The 20,939-nt window shown below is 40.1% G+C and overlaps 1 protein-coding gene across 2 annotated transcripts in view; it reads right to left on the reverse strand.

Annotated features, from left to right (window-relative positions):
- PCCB (propionyl-CoA carboxylase subunit beta) overlaps positions 1-20,939 on the reverse strand; it is a 90,408-nt gene that overhangs the window by 51,245 nt on the left and 18,224 nt on the right. For both annotated transcript variants that reach the window (XM_022582562.2, XM_089910057.1), the window contains exons 6-7: positions 15,697-15,807; positions 860-968 (exon numbers count right to left, since the gene is read on the reverse strand). In XM_022582562.2, the coding sequence (XP_022438270.2) occupies positions 860-968; positions 15,697-15,807 (220 nt within the window). The remainder of the gene's footprint in view (positions 1-859; positions 969-15,696; positions 15,808-20,939) is intronic.

Below are 20,939 nucleotides of genomic sequence, written 5' to 3' on the forward strand. Positions count from 1 at the left end.
AGAGGCTAGGCCTGTCTTATCACTGCAGCCCAGCAACTGGAATAATGCCTGGTTATATGTCCATTAACACTCAAGAAAGCTGGACAATAAAAAATAAAAGGAAAATGGCTGGCACATGTCATGGTACTCAGCAATGGCAGAACAAAGGAGGAAAGAAGGGGAACCACGTGGTAAGGAATCAAGCCATCATTCCTCAAGAACACTCTGAAATCACAGAAGAGCCAAACAGGGCCATAGACATGATAGAGAAAGTGGGGCAGGAAACTCCCTCTCAGGTTCACCCCACCGGACTCCCTGCTTCTACCGCTGCCCCCAGAGTCTCTTCTCTACCAGGCAGCCCAACTGAGCTTTTAAAGTCAAATCATGTCATGTCCCTAATCCAACCACCCTCCTTGCCACTCACCGAGCACACCAGCCCCTCTCCTTCCTCAGAAGCCTCTGCCTGCGATGCTTCTCCCCTAGGTATGCACTCAGTCCACTCCTTCAAATCTGCTCAATTATTGCCCAGTGAGGCCTGTCCTTACCATCCTCATTAAAACTGCAACAATCCCAACCCCCTTTACCCTGTGCTACTTTTTCCACAGCACACATACTTTTATGAATCATAATTCTTGTAACCATCATTCTAATTTGCTCAAAAATTTCAAAGACTATGAAAGCATTAGTAGTAGCCTGTAATTTAATTTAACGAGTTTGAGATATAAATCCACCTTTATTACTATATCTGTAGACAATACATGACACTACTGTCTATTCAAAGAAATTCTGTCGATGAACTGATATCTGTACAGACTGTCACTTCTAGCAATTCCTCTTCTCAGTGTCTGACAACAGTACGGTAAGCTTCGAGGCCTCTAACCTGACATGGTGGTGTGGGTCCTGGCGCCCCCGAGCTCCTCCTGGGTAACGTCCTCATTGGTGACAGACTTCACAACATCAGGGCCAGTGATGAACAAGTAGGAGGTGTCCTGAAACCAGAGAATTCCAGAAAGTTCAATCTCAGAGCACCAGAACTCGCAAAACCAGGTTAGGACACAGCTCACAGATGCATATCCAAACGAAAGACCCACATTTTCCCTGCCTCACTGTCTATCAAAAAATCTTCGTTGCCTGGTTCTCTCTCAGCAAAATGGCCTGCAGTGTGGCTACCAGTCATTCATCTGTAGAACACCCCAACAGGTGACCCTTATTCAGAGCTTGCTGCACACCAAGAATTTTTCTAAGCATTTCATGGGATTGTGTCATTAAAGCCTAGGTACTATTATCACCCCATTTACAGATCAGGAAACTGAGGCACTGTGATAGTGTGCAGCTTGCCTAAAATTAATCAGTCACTTTAAGTGAAGCCATCTGGAGACAATGAAAATCAATGTTTGGTGTTCTGAGAGAGTGACAGGCTTTAATTTTTAGTTTCTAACTTAAAGATAATAAAGACATATTGTAAAAAATTTAATCAGAATAGGAGATACAGTAGAAAGTAAGTCTACATGCAAGCCCTTATTTCCAGCCCTCTAATTTCCATCCCCAAAGGCGACCACTGTCAGTTTCTCTGACATCCATGCATATGAGCATTTATATATTTTTCCCTCTTATTTTCTCTCTAGCACATTGTCCTACACACACTGTTCTCAAACTTCTTGAAGATTATTCCGTATCAGTATAGTAGGATATGTATCGCAACTTACTTAACTGCCACCTACTGATGGTCCTTTAGACCGTTGCCAGTGTTTTACTTATAACAAGCAATGCTGCAATAAGTATCTTACTACAATCATCTCTGTCAGCTCATTGTTCATGTTCTTTGCCCATTCTCCTACTAGATAGTTGTTTTTATATACTAAGGACATTAGTCCTTAGGCTATTATCTGTGTTGTATCAGTCTTTATTTTATGGCTCCTTGGTTTGGAATCTTGCTAGAATGGCCTAGCTAGAGAGATCTATCTTCCCCACTCCACACAAAGACTCAAACAAATGTTCATAAGAGCATTACTTGTAACAATCAAAAACTAGAAACAGACACTTCCCTGGTGGCGCAGTGGTTAAGAATCTGCCTGCCGATGCGGGGGACACGGGTTCAACCACTGGTCCGTGAAGATTCCACATGCCTGAGCAACTAAGCCCATGCACCACAACTACTGAGCCTATGATCTAGAGCCTGCATGCCACAACTACTGAGCCTGAGTGCTGCAACTACTGAAGCCCACGTGCCTGGAGCCTGTGCTCTGCAGCAAGAGAAGCCACCACAATAAGAAGACCACGTGCTGCAACAAAGAGTAGCCCCCGCTCACTGCAACTAGAGAACGCATGCGTGCAGCAACAAAGACCTAACACAGCCAAAAACAAAAAAACTAGAAACAGCCCAATTCCATCAACAAGTGAATCTCAAAATAATTATCCTAAGTGAAAGCAACCAGCCCCGTAAAAAAAAAAAAAAAAGAGTACATACTTTTTGTATATATTTTGTACATACAAAATGTCATTTTGTATGGTTCTGTTTATATAACATTCTAGAAAATGCAAATTAATCCTGTGTGATAAAAAGTAGATGAGGGCTTCCCTGGTGGCACAGTGGTTAAGAATCCGTCTGCCAATGCAGGGGACATGGGTTCGATCCCTGGTCCAGGAAGATCCCACATGCCACAGAGCAACTAAGCCCATGCACCACAACTACTGAGCCCATATGCTGCAACTACTGAAGCCCGTGCACCTAGAGCCCGTGCCCCGCAGCAAGAGAAGCCACTGCAATGAGAAGCCCATGCACTGCAACAAAGAGTAGCCCCCGCTAGCCGCCAACTACAGAAGCCCCCGCTCGCCACAGCAAGAGAAAGCCCGCATGCAGCAACGAAGACCCAACACAGCCAAAAATAAAATTAAAAAAAATTTTTTTAATTAAAAAAAAAAAGCAGATGAACAGTTACCTAAAGACAGGGCTGGGAGGTAGGAAAGAATGAGTTACAACAACACATGAGGAAACTTTGGGAAGTGATGGTTATGTTCATTATCTTAATTGTGGTCATGGCTTCATGGTTGTATACACGCATCAAAGCTCTAATTGCACAACTTAAAGTGTGTGCAGTTCACCACACATCAATTATATCTCAAAGTTGTAAAAAAAAAATTGTGGAAATGCAAAGGGTCAAGAATATCCCATATCCATACCACTTAAAGAAACTACAGAAGGACAACTTGCTGTACCAGGTATCAGCATTTGTCGTAAAGCCATTGTAATTGATAGCATGGTATTGACTGGCACAGAGATAAGCAAACAGACCAAGAAAGCTCAGTGAAACACTCTATATATGGACGCTTGATTCACAATATAAATGACATCACAGAGCAGGAAAGATTGTTCTTTTCAATAAAAGGCTCTAGGTCAACTAGGTGTCTATACTGGAAAAAAAATTTTTAAAGCATTAAACTACCCTCTATTTCATACTATGTGTAAAAATCAACTCCAACTTTAGATGCAAACATAAAAGGCAAAATAATAAAACATTTAGAAAATAGAAAGTATCCTCCTGACTTCAGGGTAGGAAAAAGTTCAAGAACTAAAACACACTACCCATAAAGTATACATTTGACATTCGTTCTCCTATCAAAAGAGCACAGAAGCCAGCTTACAGGGACACCCATTGGCTAAAAGAAGGACAATTTGAGCATCAAAATAATGATAGTACTGTAATGGAATATAAACCATTGAGTAAAATAGGGAATCCATGAACCCATATTAAGTCAATGAAATAAACAAATGCCCAAGAAAAGCAGGGCTCTTCCTTAGAGTAGATCACCAACTGATATGAAACAAGTGGTGAAGCTGGAAAATAACCATCTTGTAAAGATTGGTTTGGACAAGAATCATCAATAGATACTAAATCAAGGCAAAAAGTATAATGTGGAACAGCATACTTGTATGGTCTCAAAGCAACTCCCCAGTGAGTATCAGTTACAAAGAAAAAATGGTAACTACATAGTGGAGAAACCAGACAACACTTCAACAATGATCAAATTAATGTCACCAGCAGATGGCCATCACTTGTCTCCAGATGTGATCATTTGAGCAGGATACAACATCACTAATGTAGTAGAGAGGCTGGGCTACCTAATCGGATTCTGATCGTGAGGAAATACCAGATAAACCCAAATTGAGCAACAATCTATGAAATAATTCATTCTGTAGCCTTCAAAATGTCATGACAAAGAGTCTGAGGAATTGTCACAGAGTAAAGGAAATTAATGCAACATGACAACTAAATGCAATATGTGATCCTGAAATGGATCCTGTACTGGAGAAAGAAAATGCCATTAAGGACATTTTTGGGACAAGTGACCAAACTGTAATCTAGATGGTAGAGTAGACAACAGTATTATATCAGATAGACTACATGTTAGGCGTATGTGAAACAAGCCTTAATAAATTTAAAAAGATTGAAATCATACAAACTATCTTGTTTGATCGCAATGGAATGAAACTAGAAACAAAAAAACTGGAAACTTACAAATATGTGGAAATTAAACATCACACTTTTTTTCATAAATTTATTTATTTTTGGTTGCGTTGGGTCTTCCTTGCTGCGCATGGACTTTCTCTACCTGCGGTGAGTGGGGGCTACTCTTCGCTGTGGTGCGTGGGCTCCTCATTGCAGTGACTTCTCTTATTGCAGAGCACAGGCTCTAGGCGCGTGGGCTTCAGTTGCTGTGGCGCACAGGCTCAGTAGTTGTGGCTTGCAGGCTCTAGAGCCCAGGCTCAGTAGTTGTGGCGCACAGGCTTAGTTGCTCCGCGGCATGTGGGATCTTCCAGGACCAGGGCTCGAACCCGTGTCACCTGCACTGGCAGGTGGATTCTTAACCACTGCACCACCAGGGAAGTCCCAAACATCACACTCTTAAAACAGCCAATGGACCAAATATGAAATCAAGGGAAATTAGAAAATATTGAGAAATGAAAACGTACAAAAACTTACTAGATGCAGCAAAAACAGTGCTAAGAGGGGAATTTAAAGCTGTTAAACACACTAAGAAAGTAAGTTCTCAAGGCTTCTGTCATGCCTCAGTGGTTAAGAATCTGCCTGCCAATGCAGGGGACACAGGTTGGAGCCCTGGTCCGGGAAGATCCCACATGCCGCCGAGCAACTAAGCCTGTGCACCACAACTACTGGGCCTGCGCTCTAGAGCCTGCGAGCCACAACTACTGAGCCTATGTGCCACAACTTCTGAACCCTGTGCGCTGAAAGCTCATGTTCTACAACAAGAGAAGTCACCAAAATGAGAAGCCCACGCACCGCAACGAAGAGTAGCCTGCGCTCACCGCAACTAGAGAAAGCCTGTGCGTAGCAACGAAGACCCAATGCAGCCAAAAAAATCAATAAGCAAAAAAAAAAAAAAGTTCTCAACCTAACTTTATACCTTAAGGAACTAAACAAAAAAGAATAGAAAAGAAAAAGAACTACACCCAAAGTTAGCAAAAGAAAGAAAATAAAGATTAGAGCTGAGATAATGAAAAATAGAAAAAACAGAGGGAGAAAAAAAAAATCAGTAAAACCAGAACTTGGCTCCTCAAAAAGATCAATACAATTGACAAATATTTAGCTAGATGGATTAAGAAAAAATAGACTCAAATTACTAAGATCAGAAATGAAAGTGGGGACATCACTACCAATTCCACAGAAATAAAAAGATTATAGGAGTACTATGAACAATTCTATATAACAAATTGGATAACCTGGATGATATGGACAAATTCCTAGAAACACACAACTACCACCAAGACTGAATCATGAAAAAATTGAAAATCTGAATAGACCTGTAACTAGTAAGGAGGCTGAATCAGTAATCAAAAACTTCCCAAAGAAAAGCCCAAGACCAAATGGCTTCACCAGTGAATTCTACCAAATATTTTAAGAAAGATTAAACACCAATCCTTCTCAAGCTCTTCCCAAAAAATTAAAGAGAAGGAAATACCTCCTAATTCATTCTGAGACCCAGCATTACCTTAATACCAAAGCCAGACAAAGCCACTACAAGAAAAGTACACATCAATATCCCATATAAATATTGATGCAAAAATGCTCAACAAAATACTAGCAGATCTAATTCAACATTTTATAAGGAATTATACACCAAGACCAAGAGGAATTCTTTCCTGAAATGTCAGGATGGTTGAGCACACCAATATCAATACACCACATTAAAAGAACAAAAGGAAAAAATTACATGATCATCGCAATGCAGAAAAAGCATGACAAAATTCAATACTCTTTCATGGTAAACATACTCAGAAAACTAGAAAGAAAACTACTTCAACATGATTAAGGCCACATATGAAAAACCCACAGCTAACATTATACTCAATGGTTAAAGGCTGGAAGCTTTTCCTCTAAGATCAGGGACAAGGCAAGGATGCCCGCTTTCTCCACTTCCATTCAACACAGTATTGGAAATCCTAGCCAGTGCAATTAGTCAAGAAAAAGAAAAAGGCACCCAAATCAGAAAGGAAGAAGTAAAATTATCTGTTTGCAGATGACATGGATTTTATATGTGGATAACCCCAAAGATTCCACACACGCACAAAGTTAGAATAAACAAATTAAGTTGCAGGATACAAAATTAACACACCAAAATCAGTTGCATTTCTGTACGCTAACAATGACCAATCTGAAAAGGAAGTTACAAAAACAATTTCATTTACAATAGTTTCTAAAAGGATAAAGTACTTAGGTATAACTTAGCCAAAAAGGCAAAAAAAACTTGTACAGTGAAAATTATAAAACATTTCTGAAAGAAATTAAATAAGACATAATGGAAAAGATATCTTCCATTTATGGATTCAAAGACTCAATACTGTTAAGATGTAAAAACTACCAAAAGCAATGTACAGATTCAACATCATCCCTATCAAAATCTCAATGACATTTTTGCAGAAATAGAAAAATCCATCCTAAAGTTGATGTGGAATCTCAGGGAACTGTGTGTACAGCCAAAACAATTCTGAAACAGAACAAGGTTGGAGGTCTTCCTGACTTCAAAACCTACTAAAAAGCTACAGAAATCAAAACAGTGTGGTACTGGCATAAAGACAGACATATAGACCAATGGAACAGAATAGAGAGCCCAGAAATAAACCCTTCCATACCTGGTCAAATGGTTTTCAACAATGATACTTAGACCATTCAATGAAGAAAGAACAGTCTTTTCAACAAATGGTGCCGGATCCCACTCCTGGGCATATATCCAGAGAAAACTCTAATTCAAAAAAGATAGGTGCACCTCAGTATTCATATTTATAGCACTATTTACAATAGCCAAGACATGGAACCAACCTAAATGTCCATCAACAGATGAATGGATAAAGACGGGTATATATATACAATGGAATACTACTCAGCCATAAAAAAGAATGAAATAATGCCATGCAGCAACATGCATGGACCTAGAGATTATCATATTAACTGAACCAAGTCAGAAAGAAAAAGACAAATATCATATGATACCACTTATATATGGAATCTAAAATACGATACAAATGAACTTACTTACAAAACAAAAGCAGACTCCCAGACATAGAAAACAAACTTATGGTTATAATAAATTAGGAGTTTGGGATTGACAGATACACACTACTATATATAAAATAGGACAACAAGGACCTACTGTATAGCACAGGGAACTATATTCAATATCCTGTAATAAACTATAATGGAAAAGAAAAAAAACAGTGCTAGGAAAACTGGATATCCACGTGCAAAACCATGAAGTTGGACCTATGTTACATCATATATAAAAATTAACTCAAAATGGATCAAAAGACTAAACATAAGAGCTAAAACTACAAAACTTAGAAGGAAATATACAGGGAAAGTATGTGACACTGGATTTGGCAAGATTTCTTGGGTATGATAACAATAGCAGAGATTACAAAAGTAGACAAACTGGACTTCATCAAAATTAAAATCTTCTGTGCAAAGAACACTAACAGAATGAAAAGGCAGCCCACAGAATGGGAGAAAATATTTTCAAATCATGATCTGATAAGGGGTTAATATCAGAATATATGAAGAACTCCTACAACTCAACAACAATAAAATGATTCAATCAAAAAATGAACAGAAGACTTGCATAGACATGTCTCCAAAAAAGATATACCAATGGCAAATAATATGAAAAGAGGTTCAACATCACTAATCATTTGGGAAATATAAATGAAAACCACAGTGAGATACCACTTCACACACATTAGGATAGCTATTATCAAAACAGAAAACAAACGCTGGCAAGGATGTAGAGAAATTGGAACCCTTTGTGCATTGCTGGTGGGAATATAAAATGGTGCAGCCACTGTGGAAAACAGTATGATGTTTCTTCAAAATATTAAACAGAATTACCAAAATACCCAGTAACTCCACTCCTACGTGTATGCCTAAAAGAACTGAAAACAGGGATTCAAACAGATACATGTACACCAACGTTTATTACAGCATAATCAGTCTAAAAACGGAAGGCAGTTCTGACACATGGTACCATATGGATGAACCTTGAAGACATTATGCTAAGTGAAATAAGCCAAATGGACAAATATTGTATGAGTCCACAAATTCCGCAACAGAAAGGGGCTGGGAGTAGGGAATGGAGAACTAATGTTTAATGAGTATAGAGCTTCAACTGGGGTAGATGAAAAAGTTCTGGAGATGACTGGTGACGATGGTTGCACAAAAAATGTAAAGGTACCTAAGGCCACAGAACTGTAACTTAAATCTTACCACTTAACCATTTCTTATGTATATTCTACAATTTTTTTTAAAACGTACTGTATCAGTATTAAACTTCTGGAGTTTAACAACTGGTTATGTAAGAAAACATCCTTATATACTGGGGACTTCCCTAGCGGCCCAGTGGCTAAAACTCCATACTCACAATGCAGGGGGCCCAGGTTCGATCCCTGGTCAGGGAACTAGATTCCACATGCTGCAACTAAGAGTCCGCATGCCACAACTAAGAATTTGTATGCCACAACTAAAGATCCAGCGTGCCACAGCAAAGATCCCACAAGCGGCAATGAAGATCCTGCATGCCGCAACTAAGACCCAGCACAGTCTAATTAATTATTTAATTAATTTTTAAAAAAGAATTATATACTGAAGCATTAAAAAGGTAAAGGGACATGATATATATAACCCACTCTCAAACAGTTAAGAATTCTGTAAATTTGAAATTTCAAGATAAAAAGATTTTCTAAAAATTCTGCTCAAAGGATAGCATTGAGAAGAAAAAACTGAAGTCACAGAGTGGGAGAAGACAGGTGCAATATATATAACTGATAAAGAACTTACATCCAGAATATACAAAGAACTGCTAAAAATCAGTAAGAAGAAAACAAAAACCTCAATTTTTAAAAATGGGTAAAATAGATGAACAGCCATGCCATGAAAGAAACATGAGGGAATTCCCTGGTGATCCAATGGTTAGGACTCAGCGCTTTCACTGCTGAGGCCCAGGTTCAATCCCTGGTCAGGGAACTAAGATCCCGCAAGCTGCGCAGCACAACCAAAAAAAAAAAAAGAAAAAAGAAACATATGAAAAGGTGTTTAACCTCATTAGTCATGGAAATGCACATTAAAACAATGAGAGGGCTTCCCTGGTGGTGCAGTGGTTAAGAATCCGCCTGCCAATGCAGGAGACACGGGTTCGAGCCCTGGTCCGGGAAGATCCCACATGCCACGGAGCAACTAAGCCAGTGTGTCACAACGACTGAGCCTGCGCACAACAACTACTGAGCCCACAAGCTACAACTACTGAAGCCTGCGTGCTTAGAGCCCACGCTCCACAACAAGAGAAGCTACCAAAGTGAGAAGCCCGCGCACTGCAACGAAGAGTAGCCCCCGCTCACTGCAACTAGAGAAAGCCCGCGTGCAGCAACAAAGACCCAATGCAGCCAAAAATAAATAAAATTAAAATTAAAAACAGAACAGAAAAAAAGAGATCACACCACATGCAAACTGGCATAATTAAATTATGTCAATAAAAGTGCTGGCACGGATGTAGAACAAGTGAAATTCTCACACACTGCTAGTAGAAGTGTAAATTGCTGCAACTTCTTCAGCAAACAGGCATTACATAGAAAAGCTGAAGACATGTATATCCTATGACCTAACATTGCCCCACCTTGAGAAACTGAAATATGTATGCATCAACATACATGTATAAGAATGCTTATATCAGAATCATTTGCAATGACAAAAATCTTGAAACACAAATATCCATCAACAGTAGAAAGGATGAGGATCTTAAGATAATATACTACACAGCTACTAAAATGAACTACATTTACAAAGAACATGGATAAATCTTATAAACATGCGTCACAGTCACGCACAAAAGAATGCATATTATGTTTCACTTTACATTAAAGGTAAAATAGGCAGCATTAACCCCATTGTTTAGTGAGGCATAATTAAAAATTTAAACTGTAGAGCAAAGCAAATTTTAAAATTACCATAAAAGTTGAGACAAATACTTCTAGGCAGGATGGATGGAGACAATACTCATTATGAGGGTAATGGGGGCAGGCTCCTGGAGGGCCATTTCTTGATCTGGGTGTCATTTACATGGATCTGTACTTTATAATAATTGCTAAACTTTACGTATTTTATGTACTTCCCTGAGTATGTATTACATTAGAAATTTTAAATTGTTTAAAATTTTTTAATTAACTGGGAGAGGAGGCAGAGACAGAAGCAGGAAGACCAGTTAGAAGGATTATGCAATAATCCAGGTGAGGTGCTTGAATCAAAGTAATAGCAGTATAAGTAATAAGAAGTACATAGGAATTTTATTATATTTTAGATTATATCCTAAAATAGAGCAAATATGATTTTAGACTGATTGAACTCAGAATGTAACAGAAAAATGAGTCAGTGTTTTCGACCTCAGCCACTGGAAGGCTGGTCTTGCCATTTATTGAGATGGGGAAGGCTATAAGAAAGCACTTTGGGAGGGCCTCATTAGAGATGAGAAACCCATTAAAGCCCAAATGGAAATGTTGATAGGCAACTGAAGGTTTAATCCTGGAGTTCAGGAGACCGTTCCATCCTGAAGAAACAGGTTTGAGAGTTGTCAGCACATACATAGATGGATATTTAAAGTCTTGAGGTAGGATAAGATCACCAAGGGAATGAGAGAATTGCTAGAAGAAAACCAAGAGAGTATAGTGCCCTGATGTTTCAAAGAGGAAGAAGTGATGACATAGGTCAAATGCTGCTGGAAGGTCAAGTAAGATAGGACTGAGAAATGTCAACTGGATTTAATGATATAGAAATCGTTGGTGTCTTTGATACAAGAAATTGCCATTATCAGTGACTCTGAATAGAATAATATCCTTTCCATCATAAATTAAATGTCTAAATATATTTAGATCTATCTTTCAGTTCTGTCCTGTTACTCAATTCTGTTCTGTTCCCTGGTCTATTTATTTACAAACTGAACAAATAGTTTTAGTTATTTTAGCTTTAAAACATATTTTCTCACCTGGCAGGACTAGCCTTTCATTGCACTTCCTTCATGGAATGTCTACTCTTACATTGTAGTTTTCTTGTTAATGTGAACTTGTCTAGATCTTTAAGAAAGAATCTGTTAGCATTTTTATTGTACTCTCATTAAACACATGGAATAGTTAAGATGTAGAATGGTTAAGGCTTAATGATTAGTTGCGGAGGACAAGAAAGAGGAGGTGGTGCCAATATGCAGGTATTAATTAAAGTTCTGCAAGTGGAGGATGGGATTGCTTAGGATGAAAACACAGGATTAAAAGATACAGCGTACAAAAAGTCAACATACAGAAATCAGTTGTATTTCTATACACTATGTGCAAAATATACACTATATAGAAAATATCTGAAAAAGAAATAAAACCTGCCCATTCACGATAGCATCAAACATTACAAAATACCTATGTATAAATTTAACCAAGGAGGTGAAAGATCTAAACACTGAAAATTATAGAACTTTGATGAAAAACACCAAAGATGACACAAGTGGGAAAAAAATCCCATGTTTATAAAAATATTGTTAAAATGTCTGTACCACCCAAAGCCATCTATAGATTCAATGCAACTCCTATCAAAGTTCCAATGTCATTTTTCTACAGAAGTATGATGTCACATAAAAAGAAACACAGACCAATGGAACAGAATCAAGAGCCCAGAAACAAACTCTCACGTATACAATCAACAAATACTTGACCAGGGAGCCAAGAACACTAAATGGGGAAAAGATAGTCTCTTCAGTAAATGATGGTGGGAAAACTGGATAACCACATGCAGAAGATGAAACTGGACACATATCCTACACCACTCACAAAAATTAATTCAAAATAGGTTAAAGACTTAAAGACCTGACTCTGTAAAACTCCTAGAAAAAAACAGAGGAGAAACACTCCCTGACACTGCTCCTGGCGATAATTTTATGGATGATACCAAAAGCAAACGCAATAGAAACAAAAATTGATAAGTGGGACTACTGCAAACTAAAAAGTTTCTACACAGCAAAAGCAACAATCAACAAAATGAAAAGGCAACCTACCGAATAGGAGAAAATATTTGCAAATCATATATCTGATAAGGGATTAATATCCAAAATATATAGAGAACTCGTAAAACTTAACAGCAAAAAAAATTTTTGATTAAAAAATGGGTAGAGGATCTGAATAGACATTTTTCCAAAGAAAACATACAAATGGCTAATGAAAAGATGCTCAACATCACTCATCATCAGTGAAATGCAAATCAAAACCACAATGAGGTTTTAGCCTCACACCTCTTAGAATGGCTATTATCAAAAAGACAAGAAATAACAAGTGCTAGTAAAGTTCTGGAGAAAAGGGAACACTGTGCACTCTTGGTAGGAATATAAATTGATACAGCCACTATAGAAAACAGTATGGAGGTTCCTCAAAAAACTAAAAATAGAACTACCAAATGATCCAGCAATCCCACTTCTGGGTATATATCCAAAGGAAATAAAATCAGGACCTCAAACAGATGACAGCATTCCCATTTCACTGCAGCATTATTCACAGTGGCCAAGATATGGAAACAACCTAAGTGTCCATCAATGGATGAATGGATTAAAAAAAAATGTGCCATACATACAAATACACATATACACACAGAATTATCCACTGGATATCCATATCAATAAAAAAAACATGACACATACATACACACAGACAAACACAGAGAAATATTATTCAGCCATGAGAAAGAAGGAAATCCTGCCATTCGTGACGTGAATGGATCTTTAGGACATTTCACTTAGCGTATGCTAAGTAAAATAAGTCAGACAGAGGAAGAGAAATACTGTATGATCTCACTTATTCGTGGAACCTAAAACAGCTGAACTCACAGAAAAAGAATAGTGGTTACTAAGAGCGGGGGTGGTGTTGGAGTGAGGGGAGATGTTGGTCAAAAGATACAAACTTCCAGTTATAAGATGAAGAAGTTCTGGGGATCTAATGTATAACATGGAGATTATAGTTAACAGTACTGTATCACATACTTGAAAACTGCTAAGAGAGTAGATCTTAAACGTTAATCACCACAAGAAAGAAATGGTAATTATGAGAGCACTATGGGGGTAATCATTTTACAATATGTAAGTACCAAATCAACAGGTACACCTTAAGGGGGCTTCCCTGGTGGCACAGTGGTTAAGAATCCGCCTGCCAATGAAGGAGGCACGGGTTCGAGCCCTGGTCCGGGAAGATCCCACATGCAGCAGAGCAACTAATACTGTGTGCCACAACTACTGAGCCTGCGCTCTAGAGCCTTCGAGCCACAGCTACTGAAGCCTGCGCGCCTAGAGCCTGTGCTCCGCAACAAGAGAAGCCACCACAATGAGAAGCCCGTGCACCGCAACAAAGAGTAGCCCCCACTCACTGCAACTAGAGAAAGCCTGCGCACAGCAATGAAGACCCAACACAGCCAAAAATAAATATTTTTTTTAAAATGTACACCTTAAACTTAAACAATGTTATATGTCGATTATATCTCAATAAAACTGGGAAAAAATGTTTTAAAAATAAGACAAAGCAGGGCTTCCCTGGTGGTGCAGTGGTTAAGAATCCGCCTGGCCAATGCAGGGAACACGGGTTCGAGCCCTGGTCCGGGTAGATCCCACATGCCGCGGAGCAACTAAGCCCGTGCACCACAACTACTGAGACTGTGCTCTAGAGTCTGCAAGCCACAACTACTGAGCCCACATGCCACAACTACTGAAGCCCACGCGCCTAGAGCCCGTGCTCTGCAACGAGAAGCCACCACAGTGAGAAGCCAGCGCACTGCAATGAAGAGTAGCCCCCACTCGCCTCAACTAGAGAAAGCCCATGTGCAGCAATGAAGACCCAACACAGCCAAAAAAAAAGAATAAATTAATTTTAAAAAAATAAGAGAAAGCAGTTTAGAATTTTCCAGCATGTATGCAGGGAGAGAAGGAAAGAATGGCCAGAAGAATTGATCCCACACCTCCATTCCTGCCAGGTAGGAAGACAACTGGGGTAGCACCACATAGGTATGGCATATATAGATTTAGTGGGCAAAGTTCAAGGAATCCTGCTTTGCTCAGGAAATAAGAGATGTGTTCATCTTAATTTTTAAAGTCCACCCTAAACTTAACATTGAACATTTAAGTTGCTTTTAATCTGTCACCAAGAAAGAATAGTTGAGTCAAGGGGTAAGCACTTTGTTAAACTTTAATTCCTACTGCCAAAGAGAAAAGTATTTCCTATTCTATTTACGCTCCTCTATTTACACTGTTTTCATACTGGATGAATCTCTTTCCTTTTTGCCCCATAATTTGTCTTGACATTTTTTGTTTCTTTGTTTGCGGTACGCGGGCCTCTCACTGTTGTGGCCTCTTCCGTTGCGGAGCACAGGCTCCAGACGCACAGGCTCAGCGGCCACGGCTCACGGGCCTAGCCACTCGGCAGCATGTGGGATCTTCCCAGACCAGGGCACGAACCCATGTCCCCTGCATCGGCAGGCGGACTCTCAACCACTGCGCCACCAGGAAAGCCCTGTCTTGACATTTATTGCTCATTATGGTTAAAAATATTTAAGAGGAAAAGACTGATTTCTTTTTTAAGTATCAGGTTAAAGGTAATTACCCATGTATGATTTCAAATAGGCTTCTTTTAAAAATCATTTTAAAATATCATTTCATATAAATCATGTAATAAAGATATGGACCTCTTTACAATGAAGTTGGAGGTCAGATTTACCATTACCATCATAGACAAAATGTAATAAAATGGCAAACAGCTGAAGAAATAAAGGTGGGACATAAGAAACAACCTCCTAGTGAAGCAGTTTACAGAAAAGCTTTCCATGAGAAACTTTCTGAAAAGGATTCAGTAAACGATCATCTGTCTGGGCAGAGGACAGGACCTTTGATTACCTGAAAATCATTTGCAATTCAGATCAACAAGTAAAATCACCCACCAATGAAGTAGACAAGCACATTCTGCCACTGAACCCACACAAGCTACAGTCTTCATGCCAAAACCTTCTCTCCACCAAGACCTTATCAGCACTGCACTGAAATCCAATAAGCGTGCAGATAACAACCCAGATCTGGGTCAGGAATTATTGTTATTGCAGGTGAGGTACTGCACAACTCTCAAAGGGCAGGAGAACCAGGTCCTTTTCTTACCTTTACCATGAACGTGAAGTCTGTTAGGGCCGGGGAGTAGACAGCCCCACCGGCACATGGGCCCATGATCAGAGAAATCTGAGGGATGACTCCGGATGCCGTGACATTCCTCTGCCAAAAGAGAAAGGCAAAGGCATCTGGTTACAGAGGTGTTCAAGGCATTACCTGCAGAAAGACAGAGGCAACAATAAAAGTACATTTGGCTTTTATTCACAGAAATTCTATCCTAGAGACAAGAGGCCTAATCTGTACAGTTTCTTCCAGAATATTGTATATGCAACTTTTCCCATAGCTGGTGGGATGGTTGGCATATTACTTTCTGGGGCAAGTAAAACCTCTTCTCTCCTTGGCAGGGTGGTAGTTCCCCGAAAGCTCCACCAGGACATGAGCTCAGAGAGAATCCTACCACTCTCACCCCAGCTCTAAACACACCTCAGGCAAGGACCCCTGTCTGTACAAAACTGGCTGGAATAATGAATGAAAACCTTAGGTGGAATATACAGGGCCAACACTTACCCTGGATCCATGACCTCTACTTGGAGCCCCTTCACACCCTCCACAGAGGATGCCCAACAGTTACAAGGCAAGGCTAAGAGGCAGGTGCTACTTTACTCAGTCTTCAATGTCTGCCCACCCCTACACAGGGCAGATGGGCAATAGGGAGGTGGCAGAAGGCAAAAAGGTTCCATAGGGACAAAGGTGAAGAGCCAAGCCTCAGGCCACCTTCTAGGAAAAACAAGATTTCCCAGGGGGCTTGAAGACCCAGGAAAGATAAGAGCCCAATGACTCCTTGCCCATCCCCCAGCTTCTATCCTTCCCTGAGCCCCATCAGCTTAAGAGAAGTATGTCCACTTTTAGCCTTGACCTGGGTCTGAGACCAATTTCTATAATTCACAGGACATAGCTCAGGACAGCACAAAAAGGCATCCACAGAGAGGATTCCGAGAAGATGGTAGAATGGGAAGCATCAGGAATCTGTCTCCCCACCTGGACAAAAATTACACTGGCAGAATCTGTCTGATGTAACTTTCTGGAGCTCTGTTAAGCCTACTGAAGGCTTAACATCCATAGGAAGATTTAGAGGGCAAATCGCGGTTAATTTCAGTCAATTTCAACTGGTAGCACTGTAGCAGCTACCCCTACCCACCCCCTACCCCCAGCCATGAGGCATGCAGCTGTGCATGTGTTCCTGCAGTGGCTTACACACAGGCAGACAAAAAGGACCCTGCCCTCCAAATTTCGCAAATCTATGCTCCGACAGCTGGTTGTTGATTCTGATCAGAGGTGAAGTTAGGAAGTTAGGCGGCCATTGTCGTTACACCTCACCCCATTGTTGCAAGCTCCTCCCCCTCCAGCTCAAAATCACTTGCATTACGGAAATGCAAATCAAAACTAGAATGAGATACCACATCACACACATTAAGGTGACTACTATCAAAAAAACAGAAAACAAGTGGTGTTGGTGAGGATGTGGAGAAAGTGGAACCCTTGTGCACTATTGGTAAGAATGTAAAATGGTACAGCTGCTGTGCAAAACAGCATGGTGGTTCCTCAAAAAATTTTAAATAGAATTACCAAATGATCCAGAAATTCTACTTCTGGGGATATACCAAAAAGAATGGAAAACAGGGTCTCAAGGAGATAACTTGTACACCCACATTCATAGCAGCATTACTCACAATAGGTGAAACATGGAATCAACCCAAATGCCCATCAACAGATAAATGGATAAACAAAATGTGGTATATCTATACAATGGAATATTATTCATCCTTGAAAAGGAAGGAAATCCTGTCACATGTTACAACATAGATGAAACTTGAGGACATTGTGCTAAGTGAAATAATAAGCCAGTCACAAAAAGACTAACACTGTACAATTTTACTTAAGTTATTTAGTCAAAATAATAGAGACAAAGTAGAAGGGTGGTTACCAGGGGCTGGCAGAGGGGATAATGGGGGGTGACTGTTTAATGGGTATAGAGTTTCAGTTTTGCAAGACAAAAAGTTATGGAGATGGCCCCTGTCCACCTCCCTACGGCTGCCCCGCTAGCTGAAAAGTTTCTCCAGGTGCGGAATTCCAGGCTACCACCAGCACAGAGTGTGCACGCCAGTCAGGAACCAGCCCACCCGATGGCCCGGGGGCAACGGATATGTCAGAAACTGAAGCAAGAAAGTACTCGGCAGAGGGGGGAGTCAAGATGGCAGACTAGGAGGATGCAGAATTCATGTCTCTGCACAACTAGGGCACCTACTAGGCACCGGTGGGGGACCACAGACACCTAAGGGGATGGGAGGAACCCCCAGTGACATGGTCCTAAGCAAAGGCCCCACCTCATGCTCAGACCTCACCCCCCCACCGGCCTAGGTTCCACCCCACCCTAAACCCTGCCCCTGCCTAAGTTCCACCCCTCCTAAACCCTGCCCCTGCCTAAGTTCCACCCCTCCTAAACCCTGCCCCTGCCTAAGTTCCACCCCTCCTAAACCCTGCCCCTGCCTAAGTTCCACCCCTCCTAAACTCCACCCCAAGAGCCAAGTCTTTTTTTTTCTTTTTCTTTTTTCCTCTTTTAGATTGGGGTACTGTTTTACCTTGTTGATTCACTATTGTTGATTCATTTATATTTTTATATTTCCTAATAAATTTTTTATTTTCCAATTTTATTTTATTCTTCATACTTTGTTACTATTCTCTCCTTTTGGCTTGTTCCCCCCATGCCCCCACTCTTTTTCTATTTTTTCTGTTGTGGTTTTATTTTACCTTGTTGTAGTTGTTTCAATTATATTTTTATGTTTCCTAATATATTTTTTACGTTTCTAATTTTTTTTTTTTTTAATTTTTTTTTTTTTTTTTTGCGTTACGCGGGTCTCTCACTGTTGTGGCCTCTTCCATTGTGGAGCACAGGCTCCGGACGCACAGGCTCAGCAGCCATGGCTCACGGGCCCAGCCGCTCCACAGCATGTGGGATCTTCCCAGACTGTGGCACGAACCCATGTCCCCTGCATCAGCAGGCGGACTCTCAACCACTGCGCCACCAGGGAAGCCCTTATTTTGTTTTTTATTCTTTGATATTCTTTGCTCCTTTTCTTTTTTTTTTTCTTTTTTTTTTGCCACACCACATAGCTTGCGGGATCTTGGTTCCCCGGCCAGAGGCTGGGCCCGAGCTCCTGTGGTGGGAGCTCTGAGTCCAAACTGCTGGACTAACAGAGAACCTCAGACCCCAGCAAATATTAATCAGAGTGAGGTCTCCTGGAGGTATTAATCTCAGCACTAAGACCCAGATCTATCCAACTGCCTGCAAACTCCAATGCTGGATGCCTCAATCCAAACAACCAGTAAGACAGGAATACCGCCCCACCTATCCAAAAACAAAAAAACAAAAAAGAAACAACAAAAAAATATGTTACAGATGAAGGAGCAAGGTAAAAACCTAAAAAAACAGATAAATGAAGACGAAATAGGCAACCTACCTGAAAAAGAATTGAAAATAATGACAGTAGGGCTTGCTGGTGGTGCAGAGGTTGAGAGTCTGCCTGCCGATGCAGGGGACACAGGTTCATGCCCCAGTCCGGGAGGATCCCACATGCCGTGAAGCGGCTAGGCCCGTGAGCCATGGCCGCTGAGCCTGTGTGTCCAGAGCCTGTGCTCCGCAACGGGAGAGGCCACAACAGTGAGAGGTCCGCGTACCGCAAAAAATTTTTTTAAATAAAATAAAATAAAATGACAGTAAAGATGTTCAAAAATCTCGGGAACAGAATGAAGAAAATACAAGAGACATTTAACAAGAATCTAGAAGAACTAAAGAGCAAACAAACAGTGATGAAAACAATAACTGAAATTAATAATACTCTAGAAGGAATCAATAGCAAAATAACAGAGGCAGAAGAATGGATAAGTGACCTGAAAGATACAATAGTGGAAAGAACTGCCAAGGAGCAGAATAAAAAAAAATAATGAAAAGAATTGAGGACAGTCTCAGAGACCTCTGGGACAACATTAAACACACCAACATTCGAATTATAACGGTCCCGGAAGAAGAATAGAAAAAGAAAGGGTCTGAGAAAATATTTGAAGAGATTATAGTCAAAAACGTCCCTAACATGGGAAAGGAAACAGTCAATCAAGTCCAGGAAGCACAGAGTCCCATACAGGATAAACCCAAAGAGAAACACACCAAGACAAATATCAATGAAACTATCAAAAACTGAATACAAAGAAAAAATATTAAAAGCAGCAATGGAAAAGCAACAACTAACATACAAGGGAATACCCATAAGGTTAACAGCTGATCTTTCAGCAGAAACTCCACAACAAAGAAGGGAGTGGCAGGACATATTTAAAGTGATGGAAGGGAAAAACCTACAAGCAAGATTACTCTACGCAGCAAGGATCTCATTCAGATTCAACAGAGAAGTTAAAACCTTTACAGACAAGCAAAAGGTAAGAGAATTCAGCACCACCAAACCAGCTTTACAACAAATGCTAAAGGATCTTCTCTAGGCAGTAAACACAAGAGAAGGAAAAGACCTACAATAACAAACCCAAAAGAATTAAGAAAATGGTAACAGGAACATACATATTGATAGCTACCTTAAATATAAATGGATTAAATGCTGCAACCAAAAGACACTGACTGGCTGAATGGATACAAAAACAAGACCCATATATATGCTGCCTACAAGAGACCCACTTCAGACCTAGGGACACATACAGACTGAAAGTGAGGCCATGGAAAAACACATCCCATGCAAATGGAAATCAAAAGAAAGCTGGAACAGCAATTCTCATATCAGAAAAAATACTTTAAATTAAACACTATTACAAGAGACAAAGAAGGACACTACATAATGATCAACGGATCATACAAGAAGATATAACAATTGTAAATATTTATGCACCCAACATAGGAGCACCTCAATACATAGGGCAAATGCTAACAGCCATAAAAGGGGAAATTGACAGTAACACAGTCATAGTAGGGGACGTTAACACCACACTTTCACCAATGGACAGGTCATCCAAAATGAAAGTAAATAAGGAAACACAAGCTTTAAATGACACATTAAACAAGATAGACTTAATTGATATTTATAGGACATTCCATCCAAAAACAACAGAATACACTTTCTTCCCAAGTGCTCATGGAATATTCTCCAGGACAGACCTATCTTGGGTCACAAATCAAGCCTTGGTAAATTTAAGAAAACCGAAATCGTATCAAGTATCTTTTCCAACCACAACACTAT

This window comes from Delphinapterus leucas, chromosome 4 (genome assembly GCF_059928025.1).
Source record: "Delphinapterus leucas isolate spDelLeu-1000000601 "Yukka" chromosome 4, BTC_Dleu_Yukka2, whole genome shotgun sequence".
In the NCBI taxonomy this organism is placed as follows: Eukaryota; Metazoa; Chordata; class Mammalia; order Artiodactyla; family Monodontidae; genus Delphinapterus; species Delphinapterus leucas.